Source organism: Condylura cristata, unplaced genomic scaffold (genome assembly GCF_000260355.1).
Source record: "Condylura cristata isolate star-nosed mole 26May11 unplaced genomic scaffold, ConCri1.0 scaffold00020, whole genome shotgun sequence".
Taxonomy (NCBI): domain Eukaryota; kingdom Metazoa; phylum Chordata; class Mammalia; order Eulipotyphla; family Talpidae; genus Condylura; species Condylura cristata.
This window is the reverse complement of record NW_004567121.1, coordinates 34,774,890-34,793,693: the sequence shown is the minus strand read 5'-3', so window position 1 is coordinate 34,793,693 and position 18,804 is coordinate 34,774,890. Positions and strand designations below refer to the sequence as shown.

Below are 18,804 nucleotides of genomic sequence, written 5' to 3'. Positions count from 1 at the left end.
AAAAAAAAAAAAAAAAAAAAGACGATACTGTATTTCTCACTCTATCTGAAACTCCCGGATACCTCCAGGCATTAAGGTGAATGCCATATGAGGCTGTGGTAATTAAACTGATAAAGGCTCATTAGATTTCAGTCCAGCTGCTGAAAACTGGCATGTATTTAATCAAAAAGTTCCTCAAGAGCAATAAAGAATTACAAAGAATGCTTTAAAAGAGAATAAATTAAACACAACCAAATCTCTTGGCCTAAGTGCATCATTCACTGAAAGCACTTGCTGCCTCATTACTCTGTCAGCTTGACTTTCCCCCTTTCCCAACCCTGGAGGGTGCATTCTTACAAAACACCACATATCGTCCAAAGGAAACTGCTGTGGACACTTGTTGGTTTTATGCCATTAATTGCAGATAAATAATGACCTTATACACTTAACAGATGTCTAACTTCTTCAGCTTACCGTTAACCTTGCCTGTGTACCTCAAAGAAGCTTCTGGAAACCTTTCCCCACTATTACAAAGAGGACTAGGAAAGGCAAAATCAGAGGTCACGAGACAGTGACTGGCTGTGTCACAGCCTTTTGGCCTTTCCCTTATTTCAGGAAGTTTCTTGACATTGCACACAATACTCATGATGAAACGTTTTCATGGTGCTCCATCCTCAGGGAATTTTAAGACATAAGACTTTGAGAAATCTAATGGTGCTCTATCATTCACATTCATAAAGTACCTGGCCGTTTATAAAATGCTTCTACATGCATGATAGTTTGTCTTCATAACCACCATGAAACAGCCTCATTACCGGCAAAATATCAGCTCAGGTTTTCCTCGGTGACTGTTCTCGAGCTTACCTCAACGCAGAAATTATCTTCATGACCGCACTCTGCACTATGTCCTTGGGCGAGACGTCAAGGGGCCCCACAGCCACCTCGAGCAGCTGCTGGACCATTTGCAGCGGCTGACCGTCCAAGCACATGGCCACAGCTTGCTCGTGAACCTTCTCTTTCTCTGATCGGGACAGATCATAGCGGGTACTGTATTTCTGCAGCATTTCCTGTGAAGATATGGTATTCCACACCTAAATATGCAGTAACAACGAACTATGTCTGCAGGTACAGGACAACACATTTAGAAGATTCTCACAAGAAAGGCATCAACCATAATCACAATGAGCACACGCAAGAACACACAGTGAGTGTCAGGAGCTCGGCTCAGGGCCACCAGCCTTGAGTGCAAACCCTCCCTGTACCGATGATTAGTTAGTGGGGCTTTGTGGTCTCAAATTTCAGTCTGTAAAGTGAGGATGTGGATGAGGGTCTCAGGACTAGAGGACACAGTAGATAATATAAAAGCTACTCCTTACGCATAAGCCAGGTACACGATCCTCTCACTGCTGCGGTACGTTACCCCCAGAACAGTTTTCCTTTTCCCAGTACCCCAGTGCAAACACAGGTATTTAACTTTTTAAAAAAGATTTATTTTTACTTTTTTATGCATATAAGAACTAGAGTATAGGTCAGAGGTGTGGGGGACAGGATTGAGAGGCTTCACCAGAGAGAGTGGGGAGCAGAACAGGCAGATCCACTGAAATCTACTGCTGAGAGGAGCAGCGGGGAGACAGGAGAGGTCAGCTGAGCCCTGTGGGTCAGCTCTCTGGCCGGGGATCGAACTTGTGCTTCACTGGCTGCAGAAGGCTTGACAGTACTGAGACTTAACCCCTTGCACCACCAGGGAGGGCCCCAGATATTTAACCTAATGCTTGTCATAATTCCACAAGGAGCTTTAATGAGTTCCATTTATCAAAAGGAAACTAAGGACCAAAGAAGTGACGCACCCAGAGTTGCACGGTTCACTGAGGGGCTGGGGCCCGAAGGCAGATCTACATTCTCCCCCCAGTCACATTGCCTGTCCCTCTTTGATGACCTCTGTTAAAACTAATGTGCATGACTGCTTTTCACCAAACCAAATGTAGCCGTGAACTGTACCACTTCCCAGCTTCTGTGCAGTTGCCTGACTAATTGCAAATATACTATTTCACCTTTCAAAATCACCATGTAGGGCCCTCCCTGGTGGTGCAGGGAGGGTTAGCGCAGCACTGTGGCACTCGCCACAGCTGCTTTAGCATGAGTTCAATCCCTGGCCAGGGAGCTGACCCACATGGCGCGGCAGACCTCTCCTGTCTCCCCGCTGCTCCCCTCAGCAGTGTACTTTGTCCATCTGCCTGTTCTGCTCCCCACCATGTCTCTGGTGAGTCCTCTCACTACCCCTGCACCTCTGGCTTGTACCCCAGTTCTGTAGGCATAAATAAATAAATCTTAAAAAAAAATCACCCTGTAAAAAGCTAAACGTTAACTGGCTGTCTTGTGATATGAAAGAACTACTACTGCTTTTTTAAATGGTGATGAAACTGTGACTGTGTTTAAGTGTATCTTTCAGAAATAGACATTGGAAACAAGTCCAGGGAAACTCTGACACACTGGGGTTTGCTTTAAAACAAGCCACGGTGTAAGGGCAGGTAGGGGCGTGCATGAAATAAGACAGGTCACATTTTCAAAGTTGTTAAGTTTGGGAGTTAAGCATATGAGATTTTGTTTACTATTGTCTCTATTGTGAAACTTCCCAACTAAAACCTTTTTAAAAGTCTGTCAGAGCAATCACTAGAATCTTGATGGAGAGAGTAGAGAGCTGAGGCGTCACAGGCTGAGGACCCTGAATTGGGACTCATCTTCTTGACTATATATAAGATATTCTTTCACTAGGTTTATCATTCAAATGGCTAAAGTCAAGGTCTCAATATAAGGAACAATTGTATTGAGGTAGAAGGTCATTTCCAGTGTTTGCTATGAAAGTCACCTTAAAATTACCAATGGTTTAATAACCACTTTGGTCAAATTTAGGATCAGAACTCTCTCCTCTTAGGGGCCAGACACATTCTGATTGCCAGGCACTGATGGGAGCCGTTTGGTTTCTGTAACTCATCGGCTTCATGAATCACACTGCTGTTTATGTAAATGACTCCCGTGGTCTGAAGCACACTATTCTAGTCATGGACAATACTTGTTCCAAGGAAAGTAATGAGAATTCACTGGCTCTGAAAAAGGAGGTTTGACTAAAATAATAAATAAGAGAAGTATTTAGCACTTTTAATACTAATAAAGATAAATTACTTCTACTTGAAAATTCCGATTCTACCCTCATTCTTATAATTACGGATTTTAGCCTTGTAAATGTCAGTAGGATAAAATCAAGATTGGTAAAGCCAATTTGTTCCCTGCAAAGGCTTCTATATTGCTCATGCTGTTATCTAAAGTTATTCATTAGATAAGCTTATAGGCACTGAAAAATACAAAATGAAATAAATGTGCTATCAAATTTTTGAATCCTTCCATTATCCTTTCCAAGAGGGTTTCACATTTGTGTGTCTCCTACAAATTTGAAGTCTTCCATTTGTTCATTATCTGAAATCTTCTCCACTGAGGGATATATATACTTTTTTACAAGCCAAGACTACAATTCAATAAACATGGAAGGTCTAAGGAAAATACAAGTGGAGGTGAACAGCCACTCGCAGGTTCATTTATCATGGCATTTCAGGAGCAAATGGAAACATCAAAACCACATGAGATTTTACTTCGCCCCGGCTAGAACCATGATCCAAAAGTCCAGGATAAGCACTGTCAAGGTGGTGCCAAAGCAGCCCGCAGAACAGTCTGCTATTTGGAACAGTCAGTCCCTAGGGAAAACGGGAGGGCTCTCAAGAAAATGAAAACTAGGACTCCCAGGTGATCCAGCCTTTCTGCTTCCGGGTGTCGACCTGAAGAATATGGAAGCACTGATTCAGAAAGTCATATGCACTCTGTACACAGCAGCGCTGCTCACGACGGCCGAGGTTGGAAGCCCCGACAGCTGGTGATGGCTGGTGCATGGAGGAGATGCCAGATACACGCGAGAGCACACCACTGCAGCCAATTAAAAAAAAAAAAATAGAAACTCTTTGCTATTTGAGTCGAGATGAGGTGAGCCTGGAGGGGTCAAGCTAAGCGATGTTAGTCAAAAGGGGAAAAACCAACGCCATATGAGTACACTCAGGGCAAAACCAACCCTCATTTTATTACGGTTACTTTTGAGTGAAACCTTCTGGTATTTTTCTTTTTCTTTCTGGCTTATTTCACTAAGGCTGATCCCTTCCAGCTCTATCCATGTTGCTGCAAATGGCAAAGGTTTATATTTTTGATTGCTGAGTAAAATTCCATTGTGCACACATGTACCACATCTTCTTGATCCAGTCATCTACTCTTGGGCGTTTGGGGCTGGAAGAGCACACGGGACTATGGTGATGGCACGTGGATTTCCCTGTGGGAAATCCACAGGGATTACAAGTGAGATTAAAAAATGTATAAAATGGGCCCTCCCTGGTGGCACAGCGGGTTAAAGTGCAGCACTGAGAAACTAAAGCCGCTTCCGCATGAGTTCGATCCCAGCCTGCCCCGGAGGTGACCACATGGCGTGGCAGACCTCTCCTGACCCGCCCACTGCTCCTCTCAGTGGTGTACTTCATCCATCTGCCTGTTCTGTTCCCCGCTCTGTCTCTGGTGAACCCTCTCGCTGCCCCTGAGCCTCTGGCCTGTACCCCAGTTCTGTATTCACAGATAAATAAATCTTTAAAAAAAATGTATAAAATGAAGAAAGATGTAAAAATATATTAACAATAACAACAACCCTTACATTCTGTCAACAGAATGGTCTCCAGAGGGGAGAGGGGGCTGATGGGTGGTGGGTGGTGACTGGACATGCAGTGGTGGGCAGGGTGAGGTTCAGTGACTGAGGAGAGAAGCTGTGTCTGGAACCTACAGTGCTGTAAACTAATATTAGCGTCATATAAAGAAAAAGAAAAAAATAAAGGGGCAGATGGAGTGTTCTTTAAATATCCAGACATTGCTAGGAAAACTGTTTACTGATTTATCCACTTTCCAAGTATGGAAAAATCACCCACTGGCACCATGACAGTCGCAACATGAACAGCCCCCAAGGCCACACATGGGTTCACATGGTCCATGCAGACCAGCCCTCCAACTCAGCCCAGGTGGTTCAAATCCGGTCTGTGCTTTCTGACAGGCAAGCAACTGAAAACCAGCTCAGAACAATATGTTTAATATGATGGTGAGTAAACATTCAGTGGTTGTTATCCTTCCAACTAAATATTTCATATCAGTAGTAAAGCTACATTGGTAACATGCAACATAAAAACAGGACAAGGAGTTTAATTTTTTTTTTTTTAAACTGTTGAAGGGAGCATGGGTGGCTATTTGGAATTTTTCTGAAAAAAAAAAAATCATTATTCAGTTGGGGAACAAAACACAAGCTAGAAAAAAAGGCTGAGAACAAGTGTCTCTATCAGCAAACACTCCAGCCCTCCCAGGTACCACCCTGGATTCAACTCAGGCTCCCCTTCTCCCCTTCTTTCTTCCCAAGTATCGACTGCAGTAAACCATCCACAATCCTCAAAGTTTTAAGGTAGAAACTGAGTGACAAAAAGGAATAATGAAGAGGCCAAAGCTTAAGGCAAGGCCGCCATTTCCAAGGATATGCGTGAGGCTGAGAACCGGATCAGAAGAGCAAACGTAAGAAGCAGGTCAGAGGTGCAGGGGCGGCGAGAAGATTCACCAGACACAGACCCGGGAGCAGAAGAGGCAGAAGGCTGAAGTACACTGCTCAGGGGGCAGCGGGAGGGTCGGCTGCACCCTTCTTGTAGTGCTGCGCTTTAACCTCTGCGCCACCAGGGAGGGCCCAGCAAACCTGGCTTTAAAGCGCAAATGAAAAGACCAATAGAGCGAGTGAGTGAGCAGCTGCAGGGAGCTTCCATCTCCTTACCTGCTCACTGTTCCTCAGGGAGACGATGAAGCTATGGTTGAGGGTTTCCAGGTGAGCAAGCGATTTCTCCAGGTGGGTCAAGGCATCTGCGTAAGTGACTTTAGAATCACCAGCTTCTTCAGAATCTTCCACGTTTCTCTTCCTTGGTTTCTCAATAAAATGCTTGACCGTCTTGATAGTCTTCCCAGTCATCTCTACACGTGCTTCCACTGATAGCTTAAAAAAAAAAAAAAAAAGGTATTAAAGAACAGAGAGACAAACCAACAAACCAGCCCCACAATGGTCTCCATGGACTATTTACTAAGGAATTGAGGTAATAAGAACAAAGTGAACTTTAAGAATCACAGCTTTAACACTTAATAAACTAGTTTTCTTCTGTGAAGACAACAAAAAGTGAAGGCCTGTGTGCCTATTACATGAGTAAATACGGATCATTTTACTACTAATACCCAGAGCCAATGATGCTGAGATGAGATTAGTGCTCAAATACGTGGCTGGTTAAATGCAAAGATGAGGCATCATTCCTATACGCACAATTCCAATGTGTGATCAATAAAAGGAAATAATTCAAAAGAAAAGCAGCATGGGTGTGAAGATAAACCTGAAAAGGAAAACTTCAAAGCAATCTAACAGATAACAGGTGAAACCGGTAACTTGTTTGTGATCAATGACTGAACAGAATGTTCTGTAGTCATCAACATTAGAATTACAAAAACAGAATAGCAATTTAGAAAATGCTTACCATGAAACGCTAAATTTTGGAAACCAGGACTCTCAAAATGCCCACATCAAAGTGCCCAGGACACCCATGCAAATAGTGAAGGCAGCATTGCGGATGCCAAGGATGAGCACTTATTATGTCCAAGTGGCGGAATGAGGACGTATTCTGCAAATGACACTGGACCATTCGTGACATTTTCGCACATCCTACAGATGAAGGTCCTGGATGCACACAGCGTGCGCGCTAACTGAATGCTGGACGAGAGCACAGCACAGCAACTCTTCCTTTCTCATCTAAATCCCAAGAAAGGGTGGCTTGAGAATTCTGTGGCTACGCCAGCGGGCCAAGTGTCTACACTCTCCCAGCAGGCCGTGAGCATGGAGCAGTCAAGGGACTGACATGCAGGCGGGTCTGTTTCACTGGAGGAAGTAGGGTCCTGGGAGAAACAGGGTTACGAGCCCTTAGTGAGCTACCACTTTGCTCCCCCAGGGTGAACACCGTGCCCAACCACCCCTGCAGTGTAGGGGGGGAACCCCCTCTGTGCTTTTTTATGACCTAGGTAACTTTAGGCAATGTGTATCAAGGTCCTTCATCTGAAAATTTGCAAAAATGTCATGTATAGCCCAGTGTCATTCGCAGAAATTACAAGAGATCGTGTGGAAAGGAATCCGCAAAATGCTCTACCCCTAGTAAGGGCTCCATCAGTGGAAGCTGGATTTTATTGAACTTGACCAACTTGAGTAGCCCACAGGCCATCCACCACCTGCCAGGCTTTTATCATCATGGCAAACTTGTCATATGAACCCCTTTTAGGACAACTTTTTCCTCAGCTCCACAGACTCCTCAGCATGGTGGAGCCTGAGGACTCTGACGAGCTCCCGCAGCCGGAGCCTGCCCTGCACCCTCCCGGGACAACCAGCCCCACAGCCTGAACGCCAGCCAGCAGACTTCCCATCGCGGCCAGGTGGACTCTCCCATCTCCATGAAATGTTCGTTTCTCCTTCTTCCCCAGCCAAACCCTGGCTGCGTGTCAATCCCAAGACACACAGAAGCCATCCTGGACTCATCCATCGCTTCGGCTGCATGGCCCACAAGGCCCCCAGAGCCAGGCTCCGTGCCACAGCTCCCCGGGGTGACAGGCCCTGAGGAGTCTGGTCGCCCACTGAGCTCTGTGCCTTCACTTCGCTCTTGGCAGTGAGAGGTGAGTGTATTATTCAAACTTAAAATTGTTTACCTCATCGCTAGTCTTACCAGCGAAGTTTTTATGTTTTCCAATCTGCGGTGCTCTTTCAAAGTTACCATGTTACCTGACACGTATTAAGCATAGAGTGTAAACACCTGATGAATGAGCGCTAATTTTCCTGAGAGCTAGATCTGTCAGAACAGAATGATATTATGATAAAAGAGAGAAAGGCTCTTATTTGACTGGGCATTTTACTTGGCATTTAAGCTTGTCACCATTTACTTTGTAAAAACAAGTTACTGCTGACACTGGGATGAGATGAAGAAGCCTATTAAGATTTATAAGCTCGGCACTGAACTATATCTAGTACATATATTCCTGTAAATTACTTTTCTGTGATGGAGAGTAAGATGGGCAAAATACACCAGACTTAAAAAGCGCCATGTTGCCATCCTTCCACCCAGTCAGCCACGTGGTGTTACAGGGCACCCCCATGTGAACTGGGTGGCCTGACTGTGGGTCCTCACCTGTGCACCTTAAGGGACTTATAATAAGATCCAACTGCAGACATACACAAAAAGGTTAATTATGGGTTTACTTAAAAGAGAAAGGGAAATGAATAACTCAGGGAAAAGGAGATCAGTTGGTTAATGCGACCAGTTCCACTGACCTGGAACCCCAATGGCACCCTGAAAACTGGCAAAAAGCTAAGAGACAAGCCATGAGCCAAGAGATCAGGAGCCCCACCCCAAGCCCACGTCTGATTTTATTTCCAACATGGCTGCTTAACTCCACCCTCAGGTCCCAACAATCCTCCCATTGGTGATGATGGGACTTGTAGTTCTGGTGTCTGAGGTGAGGATGGAGTCCATGAAACCTGTACCAGTAGAGCTCCCTCAGAACATCCTTTCCCCTAACAGTGGCACTTGGATTCTGAACCTTCTTTTGAAAGCCCACATTATCCTGTCATTCAGACATCATTAACATAGCCACCAACCACCGCTTCTGTTACTCTATCCCTAACAGCAACCGGTAATTGTTCATCTTTGAAAGGGTGGGTTTTACCAAGTAATGGCTCGATTGTTCTGCAGCTCAATAAATGGCACTGAGTATCTATCTTCCACTGAAGACTCACCTGCCTGCTGCCACCTTCCCGGCCTCCACCAGGGCACAGCCCCCTCCCCACGCACTGCTCTACTGGTGCCTCCCTCTGCTGGGACATCCTTCTCCCTGGTGGCTTCTTGCTCACCCTGTCCTTTCCCACAGTGCCTGGCACAAATGTGGCCTAATCAGCGAGGCCTGCCCTGCCCATACCATAAAAGCTGGTATGCTCCACCTTTTATATAACTCTACTCCCTTCCTCTGGGTTACATTTTCTTCCCAACTGACACTGTGCTTGCCTTTGCTTACTGTCTGGTGGCCACTGTTTCATTTCCAGGATGCAGGCAGGCAGCTCACCCACAAAAAAAATGCCCAATGTGTTGAATGACTAGAGGATGGAGAAAGGACAGTATTTCCAAGAGAAAAAGTAGCAAGAGCAGAGCTCAGAAGTAGGAAAGCTGACAAGAGAGGCCTTAGCACAAGTGAGGACCTCAGTTTAGACTGAGCACGGGTGTGAAGCCAGAGAGGAGACTGTTGGGCTGTGCAGGCCATATAAGGTTTGTCATACCTGTTTGGTTACTTTTTATGACCCTTTAAAATGATGTCAAAAGCCAATGTTGGTTAAAAGCATATAAAATCAGGCAGGGGCTGGAGGACCTGCAACCCCAGTTTATGGACCCTCGTTCCATGAGAGCAAAGAGCAACAGAGAGAGGAGCTGAGGATAACCTGGAACTGGCTCGGATGCCAGGGTAGCTACGAGTCTGAAGTTCCGGCCCTCAGAAGGGATGGGGGATTGTGGCGGTCGAGACGGTGACACTGCAATGAACTGTTCAGTCCCCACTTCAATGCACATTGTGAATCTTGTCTCAAAGAAAAACAGGAAACTTCTATTCTCTGAGAATCAAGTGCCATCTTTCCTCAAGCCTCCCCTTGCTGTCCTTCTAGAATCATCTCCGAGTTCCCTGACACTGTCTTTTCCCCACGCTTCAGACCATCAGGCAGTCTTAGAGCACCCCAAGTTGTGTCAAAGAAGGACTCACACCACACTGCAATCATCAGCTTACTTGTACACCTTCCTGGCTACCTGAGGGCAGAGATTGTGCTTTTTAATTTCTGTACCCTAACTCCTAATACAATGTCTAGCACATTGTAGACAAACAGAAAACTGCTGCTAAATTACTGAGCTACTGTGTGTCATTCAAAGTGGAAAAAAGAACCTTTCAAAGTATGATGACACGACATATTCTCAATATATCCCTAGAAAGTTGAGTTCCAGAATATGCTAAAAGGTTCCAACTTAGCAGTGACTCAGCAGTATCCTGTTCCTACAAGAGGGCCTTAGGAGATGAAAATTGCACAAGGAATCTCACAATGACCTAAAACGGACAAAGTGGCTGATGTACGCCACAGGACAATGGCAGTCCCCGGGCATCAGAAGTCACACTGGAAGAGGCACTGCCGATGTCCCTCAGTGTCGCCACTGCCTACGTGGCTACTGAATGTAACTGTGCATCTGCCTCGGGCGCTGGCCCAGCAGACGAAATGAGGTCTCTGCCCTGGGTGTGTCAGAACGTAGCTGGAAAGAGGAAAAGAAGACATTACAAAGACGTCTGATAAAACTGCAACAGGGTAGAGATGGGATGCCACCAAGCGTCTTAGAAGGGGCTCTTGGTCCTGACTGCAGGCGAGGGGGAGGCAACCGGGAGTTTGCTGAAGGCAGCTCTTTCCAAAGAGAGTTCTCAGGAGACAGGGAAGGAAGACTCTCAAGAGGTCACCAAAGCAAAGGAGTGAGTGGGGAACCTGGGAGCGAGTGAGCCTGGCTGCAGCGTAGCATGCCAGGAAAGCCGGAGAGGGGGAGGACGCCGCCGGGAAGGGGCTGTGTGCCGGGCGGCTCTTCGCCATCTTCCTGCAGACAGCACAAAGTGAGGCTCTTGAGCAGGGCAGCAGCAGTCAGCACTGCCACTTCCAGGTAATGACTCGACTCGGATTACCCCGAAACCACCTGAATGGCGTGCATGGGCTTCCAGGCTGAAAAATCGTGATAAGCAGATACATCTTTCGTTGTCAAAGGAACAATGCACGACCCTAGAGATCTGGTTGATCTAAGTAGCAAACAGCAGGTAACTGAAGAAAACCCAGTTGCCAGCTACAGTCATGTGAAAAAACCAGGCTACATACTGTTAATGTTACTAACAGCAACTATCTGAAATAATGGGAAAATCAAGAGTCAAATCCTTACAGATTGTTTAACATCATCTTGGTTTGAAACCAAACCAGCCCACGAAGTACCTCTCTATTTACATTCCCATTAAAAAACGCGCTTTACTTTCCTTCTGCCTTCCTCCTTCTCAACCCAAAACACAAACCCTCACCATGAAAGGCCTGGCCTTGGCTCAGGGAACACAAAGGCAAACTAAGGCACAATCTTCACCTTTGAAGAACATGCATTCCCATGGGAAAGTCTAACGGAAATACTTTAAAACGTGGCAGAATCATAAGAAAGGCCCCAAAGCTTGTGTGGACCGCCGGCAGAGCGGCCATTATGAAGGGAATTCAGGTGGAGGAGACAGTCTCACAGGAATCAGATGCGACGCTCTTTTCTAAGACTGAGGACATACAAGAGGTAAGGGCATGACGTTTCTTCTCTTTCTCCACTCCCTCCCTTTCAAGACAGATCGTCCTTATCTTCGCCCTCATCTAGACACAGATGCATGGCCCTGGAGCCTAGAAAGCTCCAGAAGACCCAACAAAGGGAGGATTCAGAACAGCAGTACGTGCTAGGAACCTCTGACTGCAGAGAACATTTCTCTGTGCACGTCACAAGGTTTCCAGTTCTCTGCTTTCAACAAAATGTATGAAGGATCTAATTGAGCTGTCAGCTGATGAATCATTAAGAGTAATAGTTAATAATAGATGGCCATGTGAGCTTTGGCTGGTGACTTGCAGGGCACTCAAAAATTTGAGCGGCTCCGCTCTGACAAAACTCCTTTCTCATCACTTTAAAATATTCATATCTACAAAAATGTAAAATGCAAAGAACTGATGCGGTCTGCTACCTTCAACTATTCATAAGTAAGTCATCCAAAGCACAGACTAATTAAAAATGCTTAAAGCCTACTAGCCTCATTTAGAGGCACATTTATGGCACAGCTGTATTTTTATAATGAAGGTTTAATCATCAAACATTTCAACACATCTGTGTTGTGCTGGTCAAAAACATATCACAATAATTGAAACAATAACTGTACTGATTTTTTTTTTTTTTTCAAAAAACCTCATAGCCCATAGTCACCAGAAAAACAGTGGATTTCTATTTATTTTTGATTCAGAGAAGACTTTATGTATAAAATGCCACATTATGATGGAATTACATACACATACACTGCACAAACTTGGCACAAAACAATTCCGCTCAAACTCTTGGTCAGATCCTAGAGAGACTCCTAGCAACTTAAAGCCAGGTCTTCAGGATGAGTGCACGCACACACCTGGGGAACGTTTGCCTGACCAAGCCCAAAGCTGCCCAGACCCAGACAGTGGGGTCGTGGCCCCACTGGCCCCAGGGGCCCCTCTCAGAGCGGTGACTTCTGAGAGCTTGCACTTACAGGCCCTTCCTTTGCCCTGCGCCTGCGACACGCTTTATCTCGTCCAGGACCTGGAAGTCACCTCTGAAATATAAATGTTCAAAGAGATAGTCCTGGGCCTAACCGCTGTGGAAGGGGCAGGGCCTAACTCTGGGGGTACCTTGTTCCAACTGGCCCAACAATCCTCTATCAGAGAGAGGTCTGTTTCTCATCCAGAAAATCATCAGTGACCAACCCAGAAGGCCAGAAGGCCTGGCCACACAGAGCAATCCCGGGCCACCGGACGTCATTCCAAAAGTCTCCCACCTTCTGACTGGGGAAAGTGGCTCAGTTTCTGTACATTCTCCCCCGTGCTGCTGCAGTCGTCACTAAGTGAAATATACCTGTACCTTCTCAAACGAGGGTCTGACTTTATTTTGCTAACCAAAAATATGAAGTAGGAATAGTGTAAATAAAGGAAAGATGCAACCTTTAGAACTGCCAAAGATGTACTTATTCTTGTACTTTGTAAAGGGCCTGGGGTGGCAGCCAAATTGCCATGTAGATTACTCTGAATGCAAAAGGAGTTACAAAAAATTTTACTTTAAATGCCAACATTCAAAATATTGGAAATTATATCGCCTTTTGTATTCACTTAAGATGATCATAAAAGTTTTCAGATACTAAGTGCTGTGTTCTGAATGCTTGTGTTAACCCTGGACCCCTCAGGGGATGATGTTAGTAGGTGGGGAGAGGACAGCCATGTTATTTTCAGTTCTCTTAGGTACGTAAGTTGGAAAGCTGCAAGTCCACAGCTTTGGAACACAGTGACCCTGAAGTATAGACCGTCTGTATTGAAGTTGACTACGCTACTGCAAAAATGCAAAATCCTGTGCCATGGTTAGACTTAGTGATTCTATTTATGGGGTTGGGCGGGGCAGAGAATTGGTGGTACAAGATACCTTGCACCTCTTCTAATTAATTCCAACGGCCGTGGAGGTGTGTGCTCCATTACTCTGGGTACTCGAAGCTTCCAAGTCACCAAATCATTGGCCAGTAGTGAACATGGGCTATGGTTGAAGGAGACTAAGGCTGAGATGAGGGGCAGGTAAGGAGGTCCCTGCATTCATCTGGGCAGGCTGGGGGTAGGGGGTGTGGTGGGGAATTTGGGGGAAAAAAAAAAAGTAGTTTGGGGTTTTTAGGATGTTCATAAAAAGGATTATAGGACACAACAAGCTGTCTGTGCCAGCTGCCTGCACGTCCCCTGAGGTATGAAACCAGGTGCCTTTCAGCTATCCCAGCAGCCTCCAAAGTTTTTGTTAAAGATTCAGAGTAAAAAAAACACATAGGAAGTTAAAATCTAGGGTTTCAACATATGTGCAAAGATATATGTCTATTTTAAAAGCAAACAGAAGTCTGATGCTCAAAGCAATGCCCCCTACTGTGGGCAGGTACATTCTAACATGTTTTCTTTTTATCTACAATGTAGACTTTGCTTTTGTTTTTGATGCAGATCACAACACTGTAATTTCAGGACCCACTAATTATAACTCAGTTATAACTCACAGTTTGTAAAACACCTGCAAATTTGTTCCAGGGGCCAGCGAACACTAGGGCTATGCATGAGGTCATCACACCGTCTAAATTAGATTTAATTGGCTTCCCTAAAAAGAAAAGTCACTGTATAGACAACCACAGCATCAGCTGCCCTCTCTGTTCACTGACCCCGCAGGCTGGCCATGGGCTGGATTTCTCTACTTCCTTCCAGGATGACAGCGGTCATCAGAATAGAGACCTTACAAGTTTCCCTTTTCATTGTCAGTGTTTAATAAAGCATTTTAAACATTGCCTAAAAATTGTTAAAATTATGAAACAGTACTTAAATACCGGGCAACAGAAAATGAAAACTGAAGTTTTAAAACTTTTAGCAGTAAATTAAATGTTCAAATTCAAATATAAGAATATGTTGTGGCACATTCAATTATATGCTCAACAAAAAATGTTATCAAAAATGTTATCAGCGTTTCACTTTGCTTTTTTTGCGCTATCAATTGCCTGACAACACCACAGGATGTGAGGAACTGAAGCTACTTTGTGCCTCTGTCATGTACAGTAACCACGGAGATATTCTTCGGCAAAGTGTGAGCAGCCCTGTGTTTTACTATTCGTTTTCAATAGTGACATGAAATAATATATTCCTAAGTTTCTCAACAGATTGAAGGTCATCTTTTATCTTAGTGGAGGACATGAATTGTTAGGCATGAGATGAAATGTGACTATAATCGGTATTGAATTCTACTATCCATTGTGTGAACATACCAGTTTTAACAATATCTAAAAGATTCAGATTTTTCCATTTACAAGTCTTCTACCACACAGACATGTGCTACACAAAACAAATTGTTCCTGTTAAGATCATTTTAAGTAGGCCCACTGCAGTCATATCACACCAAGAAATATGAAAATCCAAATTTTATTCCAACCCTTAAAATCTATTAGGATCGGGGCTTTCCCTGGTGGCGCAAGGGGTTAAAGCACTGCAGTGTGAGGGCCCACTGCAACGTGAGTTCGATCCCCGTCCAGGGAGGTGACCCACAGGGCGCAGCAGACCTCTCCTGTCTCCCCACTGCTCCCCTCAGCAGTGTGTTTCAGTAGATCCGCCTGTTCTGCTCCCCACTCTGTCTCTGGTGCATCTCACCCACCACACCTCTGGCCTGTACCCCTGTTCTTAAAAAACAACAACAAAAAACTACTTAGGATCATTCCAAATCAACCTAAACTATTGCTAGATCTCTGGGCTGAAAGGAAATCAAGTGTCACTTTCTGACTTAGTAGGTAAGAAAGAGACAGGAGGAAGAATCAGGAAATGCTAAGCCTAGGAGTTGACCAAGCAGCTGGTACAGGACTGGTTCCACCCGACTCCAGGCTGTGGCCCTGCAGGTCTCCTTCAGGGTGAAGCACCCTCTACCGTGCCGAGTGCAGGCGATCCTGGCCGGCGCCGGCAGTCCCTGGTGTGCCAGCAGCCATGGGGTTGTTCAGGGTGACCCAGCTCAAGAGTCTCTGGTCAGTGCTTGCGGGGAGCTCCCTCACTCCACCTGGCTGGGCGGGAAGTAGGAAGCTGTGCGGCCCAACCAGGGCAGTGACCCTTCTGAATCAGTCATGAAGAAGCTGACCCCACAGATGAGAGAGAGGAGGGCGGGAAGGCTGGCTCGGGCTGACCCCTGGCTGCTAGAACAGCCAGCCCTGACGTCAGCCCCCACTGGGGACCTTTGAGTTACATAAGCCAGTCAGTATTTTGATCCGTTAAGCCAATTACATTGCATTTTTACTCATGTCTAAAAACATTCTAACAATGACTTGTATTTGTTGGCCCAGAGGAGAAGTTGGACGGGACTCAAGGTGGCCTGACCGGGAAGCTGGCTCTCGCTGCAGCTACCATTACAAGAACTTGGTGCAGCTGAGAGCTATTAAGAAACAGCTCAATTTAAAATGTGCTGAGAGGCCACAACATTAATACATGCAGTTTCCTGGGTTGGTGATAGCCCAAAGCTGACTTTCTCTTTCTCCTAGTGAGGATGTCCAGCATGGGCTGATCAGCGTCCTCTTCTGTGGTGTTTCACATATGTGGGTGGCTGGAAAAATTCCCTCTCCACACCAGGTGTACCCAATAAAAAAGCAGGTCCTACTGTGATGAAGGAATTTTGCTAGGCAATTAAGGGAAGAAAAGGTTGACTCGCATGTGGAACTTTCTGAAAAGGTGTTTAGAAAAATGCAGTAGGAGAAGAACAAACACACACAGCAGAGTCATCCTAAATCCCAGGGGCTGAGGATGAGGCCCAGGTTGGGGTATCACTGTCTCCCCGTCAGAATCTACAACATCTACAACAGCCTTCACACCCCGAGCCCTGTCCTCAGCTGACTGCCGTCTGTCCCTGCCCCCATCACTAAAGTGATTTTTCTGAAGTGGGAAATCTGACACCATGATGGCTGGCTGGAAAGTTGCGATCCAGCTGATCCATTCTCGGGCTAACACCTGAAGCTTTCAGTCAGGTGCCCAGGACTTTGGATCGCCAGTTCCGCTCTTGTTCCCCCAGCTTTGCTCTCATGCGTCTGTTTATGCCACATTACTTGCAGGTAACTGACGGTTCTAGGTTACCTCAGGCCTTTACTAAAACTGTTAACTCTGTTTGGAGCGCTCCTCCCCTATAAGGTTCTCATCTGATGACAAACACGTTTGTTAAAACTCAGCTCAGACACCTCTGCCGGCCTTTCCTGGCTCCATCCCTCCCTGGTGTCTGGACCACTTCTTCTGCCTCCTTGTATATCATGTGTCATCTGCCGTATCCATTACTAGCTTATTTGTTTACATGTAATTTACTAGCTTGCGCCTCTATAGTTTCATCTGGCTGTCAAGTGGGCAGAAACAACGGGCCTCCTGCTGGCTGCAATGAGAAGGGGTCTTCCTTTGGACAACAATATTTGAAAAGCAGCAAGCACCAGCCCAGAGGACAGAGCAGGGCTTTTTAGAATTAATTCCTTCGTTCCACAGGCTAAAGAAAGTATTTATGAAATAGCAATTAGGAGAGAAATCTCTCTAAGTTCAAAGTACTTAACGAGCGGAAGGCGCTTGTGGGAAGAAGAGAGCAGAGGATAAAGGGGCCCAGCCACTGAAGACTCACAGCTGAACAATCATTGCGTGAAGTCTGCCAGAGGGAGCAGAGCATTTCAGAGCGAGGTTCTTTCAGGCTCCTCTTCTGGGTGTTTTTTTTTTTTTTTCCATGTTAAAATATGCGTTGGTATTGGCTGCGTATTACTGAGATTGTTTATTTATTCCTGTCTTCCCCGAGATTTCCAGCCCTGTGAATTTAGAGTACACGAGCTTCCCGGGAAGGAAGCGTGTGTGCCTTGCACTTATTATGAGGAGGGCTGCAGAGAGGCGGCTGCTCAGCCTCCCACCAGCCTTCTCCACGGCCGCCGAGGCATTATCATTTATGATTGGATGGCTCACATGGTCATTTGGCCAATTTTCCATATCTCTTACTAAATTACTACCTTAGCCAATTTGAAATAATTTTCCAAGCATAAACACAGAATGTATTTCCAGCGTGTCAGTCAAGCCAACTGAATCATGATCACCCCAGATGCGTTTCTGCAGCCAAATTTTCAGGCTGGGGAGGAAGCAGAAAACAAGACTTTGGGAAGCAGGCCTATGTGTGAACCCCAACTGTCACTTCTAGTTCCTAAGATATGGGAGCAGCTGATTCACTTGCTTGAGCCTTGCATTTCCAATTGCTGTTAAAATAGTGACAAACCTATTTACTTCCCAGGGCTGATGGTGCAGAGGAATGCCACAATACCTGTCTCCTTGCGTGGCTTACAGCAGCTGGTCGAAGGCTGACTACTAGCAGAGGGAGGGAGGCGGTTCATCTGCGCTGGCCATCGGGGAGCCTGATGGCCGGGACAGATTTGGGAGAAAGCGCCTATTCCCCTTGTTTTAAAACTGGTGCCATTACTGGGCAGTGACTGCTTGGTGTGCCAGGTCGCGCGGCCACGGCTGCTGAGAGTTTATTGTTTCTATTGCTATTTTACAGTTATTTAAAAACGAGATGCATGCACACTGGCGGCAGGTTGAACGTCGCTCTCAGGGGGCTGTGCTGCTCAAGCGAAAGCAGAAGGGCTGTGAGAGCAGGGCTGGAGCAGGGCTGGAGCAGGGCTGGAGCCGTCCAGACGCCTCCCGCGGTTCTCAGGGCAGAAGCCAGGCACAGTCACCTCTGGACTGCACTGTTGCTGGACCTAGGGATCTGGGCTTAGATGTAACTGAGCTTCAACAGGGCAAGAGGATCTGGCTTTAAAACAGCGATTTCTCTCTGACAGCTTAATAATGAGGATTTAAATTTGGCCATTTTAAAGCCGCTGCTCTCTAGTACATGGTGGGTGTTCACTTAAACGTGTCCACTGCTTAGCTTGTGAGAAGTTTTAATCATCAATCCAGGAGAGCAAAGTTTGAGATGGGAAATAGCACTGCGAGCAAATGTTTAGCTTTGTCCGCAGGGAGACAGAAGCACATGCTTTTCTGATCTCCTTCGGAGCATTCTGGACACGGGGCTGCACTCCACCACTGACCCATGCAGCACAAGACTGGCAGGCTGACGGGCACTCCTGTGGCAGGCCCAGAGCTGGGCCCTGACAGCGCCTGGGCATCCTTCCCTCATCGGCAAGAGGCTGTTATTAAGTCTAATTAATTAAGGTAACAAAGTCCAGTGTCCACGTCTCGTCTTTCTCTTTGGGAAGAAAACACCATTGACAGAAACCGTCAGAAGAATGTGCCTGGCCTGCCTCCCTCCCCCCCTCCACCTCTCTTTCCCTTCCCAT

The 18,804-nt window shown here is 46.0% G+C and overlaps 1 protein-coding gene across 1 annotated transcript in view; it reads right to left on the bottom strand.

Moving 5' to 3' along the window:
• NBAS (neuroblastoma amplified sequence) overlaps positions 1 to 18,804 on the bottom strand; it is a 227,094-nt gene that overhangs the window by 31,434 nt on the left and 176,856 nt on the right. Inside the window, exons 45-46 of the mRNA XM_004686434.2 lie at positions 5,864 to 6,079; positions 844 to 1,046 (exon numbers count right to left, since the gene is read on the bottom strand). Of these exons, the coding sequence (XP_004686491.1) occupies positions 844 to 1,046; positions 5,864 to 6,079 (419 nt within the window). The remainder of the gene's footprint in view (positions 1 to 843; positions 1,047 to 5,863; positions 6,080 to 18,804) is intronic.